This window comes from Platalea leucorodia (assembly GCF_965183815.1).
Source record: "Platalea leucorodia genome assembly, chromosome: 7".
In the NCBI taxonomy this organism is placed as follows: domain Eukaryota; kingdom Metazoa; phylum Chordata; class Aves; order Pelecaniformes; family Threskiornithidae; genus Platalea; species Platalea leucorodia.
In genome coordinates, this window is record NC_138829.1 from 23,647,104 (window position 1) to 23,665,160 (window position 18,057).

Below are 18,057 nucleotides of genomic sequence, written 5' to 3' on the forward strand. Positions count from 1 at the left end.
ATATTTCTAACCTATAGATATTTTAAAATAATTGGAATACCTTGTATATTCTTTACTATTATTAAAATATCTAAGTACTGTCTTTTGATACTCAATTAAAGTTACTGACTCAGTTTTTAATATTTTGCATGGTGACACATACTCTGAGCAACTTGGTCATTATTTTAAATGCACAAAATTAAACTGCCTAGAAGAGTCTTAGATGTCAATTTTAGATGTCAAAATAAAATAAAATGTAATAATAAAGAGACTGCATCATATGCCTTTCCTCCTTTTTAATCAGTAGACCTGCAAAGACCTAGAATCATACTTAACTTAAAAAATATCCAACTGGTATTTTACATGAATACTAATTGGGTTGTGTTCCTTAAACAAAATAGAGATGATTTTTAACCTTCTTTCCATTTTTTTCCAATGACAATATTAAGAGTAATAATAGGAAACAGCAAATTCAAATATGATCATTTAACCCAGGAGGGCTTTTTAATACAATCAATTATGGATCAGATTTTTATTTTTGTGGAAATTTTAAAGAAGATAAATCTTTATTTCTTTCAATGGATATTAAAAAATATTTAAAATGTTTTAAAAATTGGAAAGAATACTTTGTGACCAACGCATGCTCTAACAACCAGCAGACGACTAATATCACTAACTGTTCCAAGGGAATTTATGTCCTTTCCAGACTGGGGCTGAAAGCATATTACCTGAGCTAATTTTAACTCTTCTAACATGAGATTTACTTTTATTAGTCACTTAGGAGATGTATTCAACAATGTCTGAAAAGATACCAGAAAAGTAACTAGTAGAGATTGTACGACCAACAGATTCTCTTTCTACAGTAACACTGCTTTTACAAAGCTACTTCTCTTCCAAAAGGAAGGCAGATAATAAAAGAGGAATACACTAGAGAAAGTATTTCCAGTCTGTACCTCTGTGATTGAGTATTGCAGAGGTAGATGTTTATGTGAGATGCTTTAATTTTGTATTCCTGTAAGCAATAAATGTCTATTGCCCAGGAAATCGGAGTTTCAGTCTTAAAAGAAAATTAATTATTCCATTTTAACAGAGCCTATATTTTAACATACCAAATGATAGGTTATATCAATGACACATAAAAAAAAAGTTGTTCTATGTAGCAAACAGCTATATATAAATCAGCTGGGCAGAAAATGAAATTAAAAACGGATAATGAGCAAACATTGAATCCTCATGCTGGGGCTAGGAATTGGAGAGTACTTTTTGTGTGCTCCATGCTCAAAATGGGTCACCTCACATCTGGCATGCAAGTGCTTTCATCTCACATATGAGAAGAGGCAGAAGAGTGGCAACGGGGATTCCTCCTCCCCTCCCTCACCCCTACAGCCACCACATCCCTTCCCACGATGATGTATGTCACATTTTTACTGTACAGCCTGGCTTGGAGCTGATTGAGTTACAGTTTTATATCTTTCAGCTGTGGGACAAAAGTGGGAAGGAAAAGGCTTATTTTCTTTGTCTGTTGACCTCCACTCTTCTGCTTCATAAGCAGATGTATTTGTGTACATTAATTAAACCACATCATCATTGATGACAGGGAAATGAGTAGTTTTATTTGCTTTAGTGTCATCTAGATAAACACCCAAAACCCACACAAACACATTCTAAATCTCCTCTGAGACAGGAATGTCAAACAGAAACATGTATTAATAGTGCATAAATATTTACTTCTAAGCATTCAGAGTGCCTCCAAAAACATTTGGGCTCTGGCTAATAAACACATAATACAACACGTTAAATGTAAGAAATAAAAATCATACCAATCAGAAGTGGAAGGAGTTGTATCACAAGAAGAGGGAAGGTGTGTTTAAGTTCCCATTTTGAAGGCATGTTACAATTCAGCACCTCCTCTCCCTACCAACTGTATTTAATTTGCAGGATTTCAAAATGCAACACCCATCATGAATACAGTCATAGCTTAAACAGCAAATGCACAGCTTCAGAGAAAGTCTGTTTGCAGATAACACTTTAATCACCATTGCCCATTCAGAAAGAGCCTGAGAACACAGGATTTAAAGCAGATCGACACATGGCGGCAGCCACAAGACCTTCTCCCTGCCCTTAATTTCTTCGTTCTCCCTCTCTCCACCTTTTTTTCTTTTTTTCCAGCCTCAGCATCCCCTGTGTTGCTGCCCCCCAGCTGCCCCTGTTCTCCTCTGCTGCTGATGGAGGGCAGCTTGGTGATGTGTGGGGTCCTCTCCTTCATGAGAGGACAACCAGGAGCAGCTGAGGCAATCGAAGCCCTGGGTTGGGGCTGTACTGTATGGGCTGGCACTGGGGGCCAGGGGAGGTGTGGGAGCACTGCGGTGCAGGTGCATGCTAGGTGTAGGGAGCCATGCGGTGGCACTGGCTGCGGGACAGCAGTGGGCACAGGGCGTGAAAAGGCACTGTGTTGCACAGAGGAAAACAGTGCTCAAGGGGAAGCTGCTGGCAGAGAATGCTGCAATGCAGGGATGCAACTTTGCGTGGAGAAGCTGTGGAGAAAACTGCTCACGGAGCTACGGGTCAGGTGTTTGTGAGGTACTTATGAATGTGACCCCAAAGCATCATCCTGAGCCCAGGAAAAGGGTTCCTTATCCTTGACCTTAAAAATACTGAATGTTTAACCTGTCCTAAGTCAGTAGGAAATACCACGTGAAGCACTTCTACCAAGATTTAATATATTTGCAACTTTAAGGATGTAAACCAGAAAATTCTCTTGAATCTGAATACCTTATAAAACCTTTTTTTTCAGTGCACTGATGCATTTCCGACAGGAATTAGTTTTGCACTTGAGCATTTCATTGAAATGCTTTTTGCTTCATTCCTGTGGCAAAGCAGCACAGGGAAACAATCTCTACTTCTGGCTATCTAGAGTACATAGATATGCATTAATTTAAGAGAAATAGTAGCTCTAAAATGTTTGTTTAAACAAGGTTCATAAGGAGAACAACTAAATTTTCTATTCAGTACAGAGGAAAAAAAATGTTTATTTATGGAAATTACATGGTAGAAACCAGATAGCAAAACGAAGTGCTATATTTGGAACAGTAAACACACACAGTCTCTATCACCCTATTGAAACTTTAGAACATTTTCTAGATGAGTTTACAAAGCAAGGAATGATTGGGTAATTTTCATTGCTGATGGAAATTATGGGGTGGGAGAGGCAAATGAGACATGGTACCTTAGAGGCCAAGACATATACGTAAGAGCTGTAGTTAAAATACAGGTACTGGCTCCTTAACCCAAAGTTTATATCAAGAAGGTGGGAGTTCATGATTTGTAGTAGTAGTAGTAATGCTATAAGAAAAATCCAGAAGGGCATTGACACTACTCAAATTTAAACAACTGTCTATTCTTGATAGGCTTTTCACAAGAGAAATGTGGTAATCCAGAAGGCATTACACAGCAGGAGAGAGAGTGTAACGCTACTACATCAGGTCATAATTTTAGGTAGGTTACTGTTATACTCAACTGTATCTATGCTATTTTCCTACACATAAATGTGGAGTAAGGGGAAGGTAAAACTCCATATTCAGATACTCTCTTAAAAGAATAATTTGGGGAAGATATTGACATTTGTTTTCCCACGTAGCCTTGAAATCATAAACAAAATAAACTGACATGGATGCCAACATATTATCTTAAGATGTGTAAAAAGCACCTATTCATCTATGCTTTCACCTATTCACCTATGCTTTTACAAATTCATAAACATTACAATTTGAGAATTTTAAAATCTGAAAAGCATCTAAGCAATGGATTATGTGTCACTGAAAGCCGAAGAAGAGTTGACATCCTTCTACATTTAATAAAACTCTTTTTGAACAAAGTTTATGAGGTTTATATATGATACTACACATCATGTAAGGGACATTCCCTCCCTCCCCCCAAAAAAACCCAAAACAATACATCATCTATCTGATTAAACTGAGATGGTAAATGAGGCTGCAGATATTCAAGAACAATTACTTATAAGGATTTTAGAAAGTTATTACTTCAAGACAACTGGATGAAACTATAAAATATAATTAGGCAGACCTCCATGTCCCCGCAAAGTCCTGTTTCATGAATTCTTAAATAGTAGTCCATCTCAGCCATTCAGCCAAAGTTCAGCTGGAGTTGAGACTTGCAAGAAATGTCAAGGATAACAAGAAGAGCTCCTATGGCTACATTATCAATAAAAGGCTGGGCTATATTATCAATAAAAGGCTGAACAAGAAAAATGTGGGCCTCTTGCTGAATCAGGTGGTTTATTTAGTTAACAGTGGACACAGATAAAGCTGAATACCAGACTGGCTAAAGCCCTGAACAATCTGGTCGGACATTACAGTTGGCCCAACTTTGAGCAGGTGGTAGACTAGAGGCTTCTTGAGGTCCCTTCTAAATTACATGACTCTCTGATTCTAGGGAGTGAATTGGAAGATGGTAGAGAAGTTCCCCGCATCAAATAGCCATGCACAGGATGACAGATTATGGGCCAGCCACCAAGAAGAAGAAACAAAGGTGGGACAACTTTGCCTCAAGACTGCTGACATCAATAAGCAGTGCAGTGCAAGGGCTGCCACTTTCAATGGGACAAATGTTGATGTGAGGCAAATAGGTAGTGGCTGCTGGTTGTGCATTTACGGATTGTATCCATGCATGTGTTTACATACAAAGGAAGTGACACAATGGAAGTTCCTCTCACATCACACAAATACTAATGTATTGGTGAACGTCCATCCCTAGTCTAGAAATGCCACAGGGTCTCCAATGAAATAAGTTACGAATCATGGTGGGAGCTGGAAACAAATTTTTAGCCAGGACCATCAACAGAATATGTTCATTTGTTAAAAATGAAACTGTTGACACATTTTGTGAACTGGGGGGCGGGGGGAGTTTTATAGCCTTATTTACCACATCTACTTCAATAAAGGTGTGCTCTTATCCAAAAATGCCTAGTATGCCTTCCTATAGCTGGTTCAGGTTGTAACAATGGGATGACAACCTGCAGTTGTAAAATGTAAATGGTGAGGTAGCAAAGGTGCAAGAATATTTTCATTTCAGAAGATTTTATACACAAAGACAGAGTTTTGGAGAAGGAAAGTGATTTTTAATAAAAGAGCTAAAAGAATAATATCAGAAAGAGAACTTACATCCTAGAGATGTTGGGGAGATTGGAAAAAGCGTCACTTGGAATTGTTCTTAGATGAGTCTCCATAAACCTCCTGTAGAAATAAAAGTTTGGCTGTTAATATCTTGGTAAGTATAATTTAACATTAAAAAGTTCTACACAACTCCAGCATTTCTATTCTTATATTCCCTTTTCCCAAGGTTTCCATCTTTGCCTCTTTTCTGTTCTTGTTTCATTGTGTGGCTTGGTTTGCTTGGTGTGCTCCCTCAATCTAAATTACAATAGGAACTCAGCATTCAGTGGTAATGATGGACCTTCCAAAACTCCAGACCATGACCTGCAAACATATTTGCCTATTGAAGTAAATGAAGTGTTAAGAGTATAAGCATTCTTTTAATAATTTCAGGCTCCACAAAGATATCCAATCCCTCATTCCAAGCAAGAAATTCAGGTATACCAGCCAAGACTGAATTAGAGCAATTGTGTACTACCTCCATAGAATTCTCCATATACTTTGTAATAAATACAGCATTCTTCCTCCCTAAATCTCAGATGTGGGGATGGCATATATATATTGTTATTTTTTAGCTTAAGCCCAGTTAAAGATGCACTTCAGGAGATAACAGAATTATGTATCTTACCCATCTGCAGGAGGTTTCAGAAAAACAGGTAATATTTAACACAGATACTTATCAACAACCAAGTTCTTAACAGAATGAATCTCTAGCAGACTGACTCTTCCAAAAAAGGAGGAAATGCTTTGGAAAATTAGCCTATAGTGTCTGTTAAGCTTACAGTTACAACCTGTCATTGCTGGATGAGGTAATCTTTGGTTTTCCAGTACATCTGGGAATACACTTACATAATTTATAGTCAATGAACAGTCTGAAGAATAATCAAGAACAAATGATAAACTTTTCCCATAGCTGCTGTTTAAGAACAGTTCAGTAGAAAAGAATTAAACAAATTAGAATGATTTCCTAACGCTGTTTTCTGTTTCATGATATGATGTATCTGATTATAGTAATTATATTGGATCTATACAGACAAAAATATTATCATCTTAAGATTTATCAAGCTTCTAGAACTTGCATACAAGAAAAAAAAATCTGTAGAAATTCTTAAAACTTCTATCTTGAGTAAAAATATAAATTAAGAGAATGTACACTCCTACCATCCCAGCGGAAGGCTCTGTCTACTTCCCAAGTATATCTCCCCTACTCCATATACTTGTTACAAGAATGAGTAAGGAGAACCTAAAGACTTCTGTTTTTCCAACACTGCGTTGATGTTTCTCTTGACCTCAATCCACCCAGCTCCCACCGAGCCCCCAACCAGGGGAATGTCAGCTGGTCGAGAGGTATACTTGCCTATTCCCCCACACTCATAGCACCTTGACACCCATACCAGTGCTCTCGCATCCTTCTCTGTACACAAAGCCAGCCTTTGTGTACAACCACCTGCAAAGCTCCAGTTCTCTCTGAGTTTCAAACACCTGTGGGCTGATACATTACTGGTCATTTTAAGCCACCTCCTAAAGCAATTTAAAACTTTGCAGGAAAAAAAAAAGGTGCTTCAGTCCCTGTTTGCCTGTTTGAGTCTGCAGATAATTATTGGTTGGGGACCACCAAGCACCAGTGGTGTGTAGAAGGCTGTGGGATGGACAGTAATTCTCTGGAGCGGGAAGAAGACAGACTGCGAAAATTCTCAACCAGAACAGTCTATGATGGATCAAAATTGAGAGTAATTTAAATATACCAGCTTTAGTTTATCCCAGTCTAACTGCATATAAAGATCACAAGCTTACCAACTGTGTTAATATGCTCTTCAGGCTGAGAAAACAGCAAGTTTTGGAATTAAAAGCCCAAAGCCAGAAACAAGAAAGTCAAGACAGGTCAGGATTTCCAGCCTGCCAACCATAACATAGAGTGTGAACATATGAATAAGGAGAATTCATTACATTAATGGACTGTGATTTTTCCTGTCCTGCATGCATTAGAAATTTTCTTTAAACCTGCATGTTTCAGTTAGAAATTTAGCGAGTCCAGTATCCAGCCAGCCACAGTATGTTCATGAAGAAAGTAAGCTTTTTCAGAATAAAGGAAAAAAACTTGACTGGGAAAATATGCATTAGTTTTCCAAGTGAGAAAAACTGCAACTATAAGCACTTACATATTTAATAGGCTCACTTAATTTCCTTTCTATATTAAGGCAAAGACAACACACATGATGTTGTGGTTTAACTCCAGCCGGCAGCTAAGCACCGCACAGCCACTCACTCCCTCCCCCCTGGTGGGATGGGGGAGAGAATTGGAAGGGTAAAAGGGAGAAAACTCATGGGCTGAGATAAAGACAGTTTCATAGGTAAAGCAAAAGGCACGCACGCAAGCAAAGCAAAACGAGGAATTCATTCACTACTTCCCATCAGCAGGCAGGTGGTCAGCCATCCTCAGGAAAGCAGGGCTCCATCACGCATAACAGTTACTTGGGAAGACAAATGCGATCGCTCCAAACATCCTCCCCTTCCTCCTTCTTCCCCCAGCTTATATACTGAGCATGATGTCATGTGGTATGGAATAGCCCTTTGGCCAGTCTGGGTCAGCTGTCCTGGCTGTGCTCCCTCCCAGCTTCTTGTGCACCTGGCAGAGCATGAGAAGCTGAAAAGTCCTTGACCTAGTGTAAACACTACTGAGCAACAATGAAAACATCCATGTGTAATCAACATTATTCTGACACTAAATCCAAAACACAGCACTACACCATCTACTAGGAAGAAAATGAACTCTATCCCAGCTGAAACTAGGACAGTATCCACCCCTTATTCCATACCATGTCCCACACTATCCAATACATCTTCATTAACCACCATCCCACTTCCCACCCTTTGATACAATACACAGGTATCATTCCCTTAGTCTATGGACCACCTCTGTGAAATGTCTGAAAATGTCCGTAGATGTCCACAAATGTCCACAAAATGTCCACTGAGTTCATTTAGTCCATTACTTTGGGCTCCATCTATGATGGCAGTCACTCAGGATAGGAGAGGTCGTGTGTGCGTGGAGTTATTGGGCACCAAGGCCAGCTCAGGTCGGGTCACTGCTGCACTTGCACTGCTTCTTGTAAGGTTTGTCCTCCATTGGTTCAGGTGGTTCCTGCTATAGTAATTCCTATAACATGCAACTCAGATCATGGGTTACATTAATTTAAAGGTATTTTCATTACAGTCTCCATCCCTGGCCCCTTTGGACCCGACCATCGGGTTTAATACTGCAATGGACTCCTCCCCTTGCCCCTGCTCTGGCTTGGACTTATCCACAGACTGCAGTCCCTTAGGGGTTTACCTGGTCCAAGTGGAGCCTTATCTATGAGCCCCAGTCTCTCCAGGGGTAACCTGCTGCGGCATAGACTTATCCACAGCCACAGTCGCTTTGAGGTACACCTGTTCCAGCGTGGCCTTCTCCATGGGCCACAATGACTTCAGAGATATACCTGCTCCAGCATGGCCTTACCCACAGCCACAGTCTCTTCAGAAGTAAAGCTGCTCCAACATGGCCTGACCCATGGCTGCAGTCCCTCCAGGGATGTACCTGCTCTGTCATGGGCTTATCCATGGCCACACGCTTTGAGGTGCTCCAGCATGACCTCATGCACAGCCACTGATGCTTCAAGGTGTACCTGCTGCAGCATGGACTTATCCACAGCCACAGATGCTTCAAGGTGTACCGTCTCCAGCATGGACTTATCCTTGGGCCACAATCCCTGCAGAGGTATACCTGCTGTGGCACAGACATAACCATGGCCACAGATGCTTCGAGACATACCTGCTCTGGCATGGGCTTATCCACATCCACAGATGCTTCAGGGTGTCCTGCTCCCATGTGGACTCATCCACAGGTCACAGTCCCTTCGACTCGAGTTCACACTGGAGTTCCAGCCTGTCCAGTACAGCAGCACAGAAACTAATGGTTACTAATGGTTACTTGGGAAGACAAACGCCATCACTGCAAACATCCCCCCCTTCCTTGTTCTTCCCCCAGCTTCATATACTGAGCATGATGCCATATGGTATGGGATAGCCCTTTGGCCAGTCTGGGTCAGCTGTCCCGGCTGTGCTCCCTCCCAGCTTCTTGTGCACCTGGCAGAGCATGGGAAGCTGAAAAGTCCTTGACTGGTGTAAGCACTACTTAGCAACAATAAAAACATCCATGTGTAATCAACATTATTCTGATACTAAATCCAAAACACAGCACTACACCATCTACTAGGAAGAAAATTAACTCTATCCCAGCTGAAACCAGGACACATGAGAATGTTCATTACCATTTAATGAAAAAATTGTTCCTGTGCTAACCTGAGTACTACCTTTTATTTCTACTTCTATTTTCTCATTCAGATTAAAAGCCTCAATAAATCTAGACAAAATTTTCAGTATTTATTCAATAAAATCTTTCAAAAAAGAACAACCCAAAGTCGGAGGTCATTTTCATTACAAACATGCTATCAATATTTACAAAGATACAGAAGCATACAAATCACATTTTTGCTAAATGAGTTGTTTTAAAAATGACAAGAAAATGTTTCAGAAAAACATTTTATAAGACAACATTTAGTTTGCATTTCTTAGTTTCATTGGTCAGAAAGTCAGTTTGAAGTTTTAAAATTTTCTTTCTGCTTTGACATTTACACCAAAAGTTTACCCTGTATGTTCCTGAAAGACTCTACATTGCATATATCAAGAAAATGAAACCTGAACAAACTGGTAAGAAACATATTAGACTGCTTGTACAGAACTTTGCATTTTTGCTTTCCTCTGCCCCAAACATCTGTCAACCTGGAATGTAAAGAGTTTCTTGATCAAAAATCAAGTACTATAGTTATTCAGCTAACAACTGAAAAAACTCCCACTTTGACTCCCTTCTGATATTCCCAAACAATCTTTAGCACAGACTCTGTTTCTCAAAATTAGCCTGGTTATTTTCATTAATGAGAAAAAGAAGTTTTTTAGAGAGTATAAGACCACATAGACTTCAAAATATTTTATATCTGCATAGAAACAACCCTGTTTTTTACTAACTTAGAAATACCGGTATACGTAAGTGGAGATTGTGAAGTATTCAAGCTTAAACATATTTGCTTCATTTTAATGACCATACAGTACCAATGCACAAGGCATGACCCAAGCATCTAGTAGATAATAATGTCATCTCTCTCTTAAGCCCGTATTTCTAGTACCGCTAAGCACTGATTCATTATTTGTGCTTTGCTGTTCTATGACAGTTAATCTAGTGTCCTAATTGATAACACAGCAAGGAACTCTGTTCTTGGGGTGGCTGGTGCCTACACTCCTCTCAGGAGCTACCTAACTATGAATGAACATTTTGTTGGTTTCAGTATTAATGAGACCTGTCACTTAAGAGTCGTAAGAGTAGGCAGCTTAAGCCATGCATAAGACAATGAAATTAGAATCAGCCCTGTAAACTAAGCAAGTGGCATTAATTGCAATGTAATTAGTGATGTTAACTGCCTTCAGTATATTCTGTTGTATCACAGTCATTTCTTCTTATTTTAGACTGCACTTTAAAAAATATATAAATAGTAATCCATTAAAACATGCAATTTACAGCCGGCTTAAAACAAGGTGTGCTGGTTTTGGCTGGGATAGAGTTAATTTTCTTCATAGTAGCTAGTATTGGGCTATGTTTTGGATTTGTGCTGAAAACAGTGTTGATAACACAGGGATGTTTTAGTTACTGCTGAGCAGCGCTTACACAGAGTCAAGGCCTTTTCTGCCTCTCACCCCAGCCCACCCCACCAGCGAGCAGGCTGGGGGGGCACAAGAAGTTGGGAGTGGACACAGCTGGGACAGCTGACCCCAACTGGCCAAAGGGCTGTTCCATACCATGTGACGTCATGCTCAGCAGATAAAGCTGGGGGAAGAAGGAGGAAGGGGAGGATGTTTGGAGCGATGGCATTTGTCTTCCCAAGTAACTGTTATGCGTGATGGAGCCCTGCTTTCCTGAGGATGGCTGACCACCTGCCTGCTGATGGGAAGTAGTGAATGAATTCCTTGCTTTCCTTTGCTTGCGTGCGTGCCTTTTGCTTTACCTATGAAACTGTCTTTATCTCAGCCCATGAGTTTTCTCCCTTTTACCCTTCTGATTCTCTTCCCCCATCCCACCAGGGGGGAGGGAGGGAGTGGCTGTGTGAGGCTCAGCTGCCAGCTGGGGCTAAACCATGACACAAGGAAAAAGTAATAATAATAGAAATAAAAAACAATTTTGCAAAAATATTCCATTAATAAATCAAGATTAGGAAAATAGGAGAAAAGCTTTGCTCTTACATATGAAACAATACTAACTCTTCATACAGATTGTAGCTCTTGACTATCCATTTAACAGCCCCCTATTTCAATATTAAGCAAAGCCATAATTACATCTCAGAAGCCAGGAGTGCCTCACTTCTACTTGTGTATTTAAGTCAGAATTGCAGCATAGCTGATTTCTTTTGTTGAATGCTAAATATTGTTAGAGAAAGACTAGTACAAAGGAGTTAAAGCAAAATTCAGATGAAACTGTTTATAATTCCAGTTCTCTTTTGACTGCACATATGCACAAGCACAGAATCTGGTGTATAACTTACAAAAGTCAGTGTTCAGCATATAAGGAGGTTAAAGTGAAAACTTTGATAGATATTCCATTTCTTACAGGAGACCATTTTCAAACATTTGAAATTGGTGAATATCAGAAGTACCTAGTAACCTGGACCAAAGAAACATCAAGGGATTTTCCATTTGAGAGGTACACACAATCTGTGCGTACATGTAACTTCCACAGCCTCTGCCTACTTACATTTGACTATTTAATTTCTATTACTCTCTTATGTTAGAGCAAAAAAAAATCCAGCGGAAAATGTAGGAGAGGTATACATCCACTTCAATCACACCTATTCCTCTGATAACTAGCACTAACAGCATGCACTATGTAGCCAAAATACTATTAGAGTGAGAACTTACAGACGCAGATGTGATAGAATACATAAAAATCTAAAAAGAAAACATTTGTATTGCTCTCTGGCTTACTTGGTAAATCACTTGAAAGCTTTATTTATCATTGCTGATGAATTCTGACTCAGTGCTGAAGTTCTTACACTAGCTTGAAAGCATATGTAATATATTATCTAATACCTTACACTAAACACGTTTATAAAAAGCACTGGTCTTTTAAAAAGGTTTTTACAACTGCATTTAGCTACAAGCCTCTCAAGAGTTTGGGGCCTGTTGTGGGGTTTTGGGGGGTTTGTTTGTTTCCCAAGCATGAGACTCCTCATCAAGACAGGGCAGAAGCAGAAGGGTGTCCTTCCTACCTGTCACCTGTGAGAGACTGGTGGGAGGGAGCATTCCCTCTTTGAACCACACTGACCATGACTGCTTCTCCCCCTCATTCTCTGGTACCCTATACCAAGCCCAGATCAGGCTAAACAGCCATGTCTATCACCTGAGTTCACAGAGCAGAAAAAAAAAAAAACCAAACCACAGAATAGAGTGGTAAATGAAGAAGCTAAACGCTTAGCTGCAGAGTGAGAGATGGCAGCAATTGCATGAGGACTCTGATGGTAGATTTCACTGGGATAGTCAAACCTTGTTCCTTTGCCAGATGTTGGCAGAAGTGGCTGGACAGTTTGGGTGTTCACTTCTTTACCTCATGTACAGTGTCGCATATTAATATGAAATTAAATCAACAGTGACTTATATTGGTAAACTGGCCAGGGACCTAGGTGATGGAAAAAGGAAACACATTCCTGTCAGCCTCTTCTGAGATGGGACAGTACCAGAGGAAATGGTAAAAATATTGGATTCTAAAGTGATGGACAGATTCATGGGATAAAAACACATCTGGGCATATAAAATACAAATTCTCAGGTTCAGAAAGTGCATAAACCACAAACTATTACTGGGAGAGTATTCCAGGACAGTGTCACTGCACGTTTGTCTTATTCATATGCTCTTCACGGGACATACTTTACTGGTCACAGCTGCAGGCAGGAGACTGAGAGAGATGGAGCTTCGGCATGATCCTGCACAGCCACTCCTCTGTACTTACATATGCAAGCAACTGGGCACAGGGAGCTCTATAAGTCTTGCAAGGTTCAGTGTTAAAGAGCCCTTATCCCAGCACATTCTTAATTAATCCTGTGAAATGTACAGGTGGTATGTGTTAAACATTTCAAAATAGACACTCTGTAATGATTACTTGTGAGATATTTCCTTTTTTCCCCTTTTTGGCTTTCCACCATCTTAACAGCAGCAGTTTTGCAGTTTTGACACCGATTCCAGTAAAGTGAGCCTTTTATTTGCTGTCTTCCTTCCCCTCCTCTGATTTCATCTATACTTTCTTTTCATTAAGATTGATACCATATATATAGATATGACCTTCATATGTAAATATTATGTTTCAGCAAAAACTAATATGACTTCCACTGTGACTACACATAATAGATAATGTTATGCAGATTTAGTAATAAGATAGGACAGACTGCAGCGAGCAGGCACAGGGCTTGGTCAAAAGCACTGGCCAGCCCCATTTCACGTGTAACCAACCCCTTTTATAACACTTTCTGTTTATTCTTCCCTTGTTCCCCATGACTCCCTTCCCCTGCACATTGCCTCATCAGTTCGCATAAACCCATCAGTCCCCTGTCCCAATATCCAGGACCCCCAGGTCTGCATCCTTATCAGTTGCGAAGTCCAGGTTGGCCCCTCTTTGAAGTGATGCCTGCAGGTTCTTGATAGCCCATCAATTAGTGTGACTGACCAGGCTGGTTTCTTGTCCTTATTTTGTCATTCTTGTTATTGTTTCTCTGTGAGATCTGTGTCTCTGTTTTGTTTATTGCCTCCCTTTTCCTTAACATCCCATTTGACAAGGTCCTTGATCAGACAATCTTAGGGGAGCAGACACTCTTTCCACATACCCTTACAGGTAACTTGCGTGATTGCTCTGCATAACATAACAACACAGAGTGATTCTTTAATACTTTTAAACTTTGCATGTCTCAATCCCTCGAACAAAAAACAACCCCTGGTTTCCAACCTCCTTCATTTAATCAAGCAATGAACCCCCCACCATGAGAAAATACATATTGTAATGCAAATAGAACATTTCCCTAACTACAAATATTAAACTGTTCACTTAAACTATTTATTCCAATGTCTATTAGATTAATTCAACACTCATGCTGCATTAGATTTCCCAAATCTGCTCTGGGAAGAAAGCTGTACAAGGTATGTAGCACTTAGTTTCAAGTACCATTTATTATATACACTAGATTTTACCCCAGAGTCTCACACTTTTTCCCTACACTTAATCATTTCAGTGCACAACAGCCTACCAAAAAACTCCACCTTACACATAAATTCAGAAAACAAGTCTCTTCTCTTGGATAAGTTCAAGGCTTGATGGTTCTTTCTTTCCCTTTACTATCTCTTGGACTTTGAACCTACTCCCTGGATCTCGATGGTTGCACCATCCTTTCTCACGGACCACTGCTGCACCCAGACTCACAGAAATCATCTGTTACAAGGGACCTGCCCTCATGCTCCAGTAAATGGCAGAGACAGAAACCCTTCTCACTCAGCTGCAGCCTGTCTGCAGCCATCCCAGCAGCTACTTCGAAGCCCTAAATAAGGAAGCAAAAGGCATCTAGTTGGCTATGCCAGTGCTGAGAGGACGTTATCTTTTAGCAGGAGCTGAAGGCAAATAGCCAGTGAAAAATACAAGTGAAAACAACATTTTCCTCAAATATAAATGGTTTCACATTTTCTATATTAAGAAATATATAAATATATGTCTAACTGTATATACACTATTTTAACAACATCCTCAGCAGTATCTGTGACATTACTTCAGTAAGATATATTAGGGAAGTACATATATATTTTGCATAAATAGCCTCTCCATTTTAAAACGTTTAAAATGCCTGTCTACAAAATGTAATTAAAAAAATAGGAATCATCCAAAGAATTTCAGATTAAAATGACATGATTTATAATTTGAATCATGGCAACAATAGCTACAAGCATTTTAATGAACTATTCTCCACAAAGACAGGAAAAAAAATGACAATATGTAAAACAAAATAAGAAATTTTACATACTAGTTTCACCTTTCTGAGAAAATTATAACAAGCAATGACCTTCCAGCTTTTATATAGGAGAAATAACTATGACAGCTAAGATAATGGCTAGGTAAACAATTCTTGACACAGAAACTTCTAGTTTTTTATATTCAACTAAACCCAACACAAACTAAACAAACTTAAAAATATTGTTTTTTATTATTCTGAAAAAAATGCATTGTAGTCTTTCAGTGGTGCAAAAATAGCTATAAAAAGGCATTTCACATAGTGAAATGCATGCTGAGCTTACCAGAAGACGATTACCACCTAGTGTCTAATGTTAGTATTACCAACGTGGTAGGAGCAAGGGAAAGACTCGCACAGCAAAGTAACTCGAAGAGCAGGAAATCAGTTCTGAATTTGCTACTTTCCCACAATTAACTAGCAGTCCAAAAGAATAACATAAAGTATATGTCAAAACTGGCCCAGCCCTAGGAAATTAAAGAGATACTAGAGCTTTTCAAAATGAAAAGTGTGCAGGTCAGCATTTGGGACAATTCTGTGTTGAAGGTAAATTCTTGCCGCTAACATATCCTCATCCTACGTACTGAGGTGCATATGGACACTGTCAGACTGACAGGCAAGAATTCAGGTTGGTTACTTGCTAATATATAGCAAAAAGAGAACACCAATCCCTCATATCAGAGCTTATTCTTGTTCAATTTGTGATCACCCACTGCTTCTTGCTGGATTTGAGGAAAAAATGAAGACTTTGCAGGAGACACTGGCTCTACTGAATGTTACCTTCCATTTACCAGCAAAACAGCAGGTTTCTAATGTCATGTAATAGATTTCAGAACTGTCAGTGCTGAAGAAAGCATGCCATTTAAATACCTACAAGGCAGAGGTATTTAATCCTAAACAGCTGAGATACTGAGAACTGCAAAAAGTGTGGTAAGGAAGAATCCTGTGAGGAACCGCACTAATACAGAGAACTGCTGAAAGATGCTGGCTGAGCAGGTAAAAACATAATCGGTACCACTATAATCTAAAGAAAAAACAGATAGGAAACTAGATAGTGGCTTAATGTTTTGCTTAGTATACATTTCAATGCTAAAGGAAGGTGGCCGTACAAAACGCAAACAACAGAAGTATTTCTAGGGTGTCATAGTAAGACGATCACAGTGAAGATAACGCTTCAATATGCATTTGTACATTTCTGTGGAGGATTTAATTAAAATAATACCCTTGCAATGACACAGCTGTATATCCTAAGAAATGGCAAGTGATAACTGCTAATTTTAAAGTTGCATTTTAAATATGTGACTCAGTAATATCCTGAATTGGATATATCGTTAAATCACTTGCCCTCTGTTTTCCAAATCTGGTTTTCAAATAGAAAATATTCTCTCAGAAAAAGCAGCAAAGGCCAATACAATGTAAAGAATCTAAAGGAAAATATTGTGATTTAAAATGGTGACAAGTCACACTTTGACCTATGCCAAATTAAAACTGTTTTTTATAAAAATTATACAAAACTGCCCTGCATAGCGGCAAGGTCTTTGTAAGGCCTTTGTGTTTAACACTTGAAGAATACAAATTGTTTTCTCTGTTGATATTTGTCTTTATGCATAAACACTAAGACTATTGGTCAACTGTTTAAAATATTTTCTCCTTATTCAAGGCAAAGTTGAATAAAGTTGAAAAGACAATAAATTACTAAGTGAAATATTGAACTAAAAAAAACCCTCTAAAAATAAGTTAAGTAACTGCTTTATTGTGGGAAATATGTTTCCAAGCCTACAAACATACCTATAAAATGAGTTCTGAACAAAACTGGGAGCTAGCTTTGAAATTTTCAATTCATATCAGTGTAAGATATCGCTCACATTCCTCAAAGGAAATTGGTAATACACTTCACGGTACACAGGGTACCTGTAAACCTAGTGTATAACTGCTGTTTCTGCATTGAATAAAGAAAGTAGAAGTCAAGCTCAGTACATGATGAGACATCACATGTAAATATCACACACAGACATGCAGCCTATTCATTGGCCGCATTTCTCATAACTGGAAGATTTTTAACTATTTAAAATATTTAACTATTTCTGAAGCCAAAACCAGATTTGAGCTTTCTTAAAAAAAAAAATTACTTTTCTACCAAACATCAGTATACTTACCAAACCCATTAAAATACCTTATCAATTGTCTTTAGATAATCATTTAAATAATTTTATGCACATGCTGCAATATAAAATGCTTCCAAAATACTGCATTTTACAAAAATCTGTACTTTCAAAATTTCCTTTCAAATCTAATGCATGTTATTATATTTACCTACATATTTTGCTTGAAAAGGCATGGTATTAACTTCTGTAATCCTGCTGTTGACATACAGAAATCCTGCATGTTGACATACACTAGGTCCAAAAAATTAGTATGTATTATCCTCTTAGTTAAAGTGAAATGATTTGTTCATAACCACAATGGTGAGTCATAGACAAAACTGTTCTAAGGGTTCTTGAAGTTATTTACAAACTATGCACTGCTTTACTGTACACACACAACAACCCAACGACCATATGAAGAACGGGAATGAGTGACAGTAGGGGACCAGAGAGACTACTGGAGATCAAAATAATACTTTTTAAAGACTGAATACAATTTTTTTTTTCATTGCTTATCAGTCATTGTATCAGTAGCATTTCTTGTATGTTTGTAACATTTAAAATTCCTGTGTCATGGCACAGAAACCCAGCCAATGCTGGAAACTGTACAAGCGCAAAACAAAAAGCCATTCCCATTCC

General features: G+C 38.8%; 1 protein-coding gene across 3 annotated transcripts in view; it reads right to left on the reverse strand.

Moving 5' to 3' along the window:
- Nucleotides 1–18,057, reverse strand: part of TSHR (thyroid stimulating hormone receptor) — a gene marked incomplete at both ends in the record, with an annotated part of 70,234 nt that overhangs the window by 35,380 nt on the left and 16,797 nt on the right. For 2 of the 3 annotated variants that reach the window (XM_082317149.1, XM_082317148.1), the window contains one exon: nucleotides 5,160–5,231. The exons of the other annotated variant lie outside the window; for it this stretch is intronic. In XM_082317149.1, coding sequence (XP_082173275.1) covers nucleotides 5,160–5,231 — 72 coding nt within the window. The remainder of the gene's footprint in view (nucleotides 1–5,159; nucleotides 5,232–18,057) is intronic. 3 annotated transcript variants of the gene reach the window in all.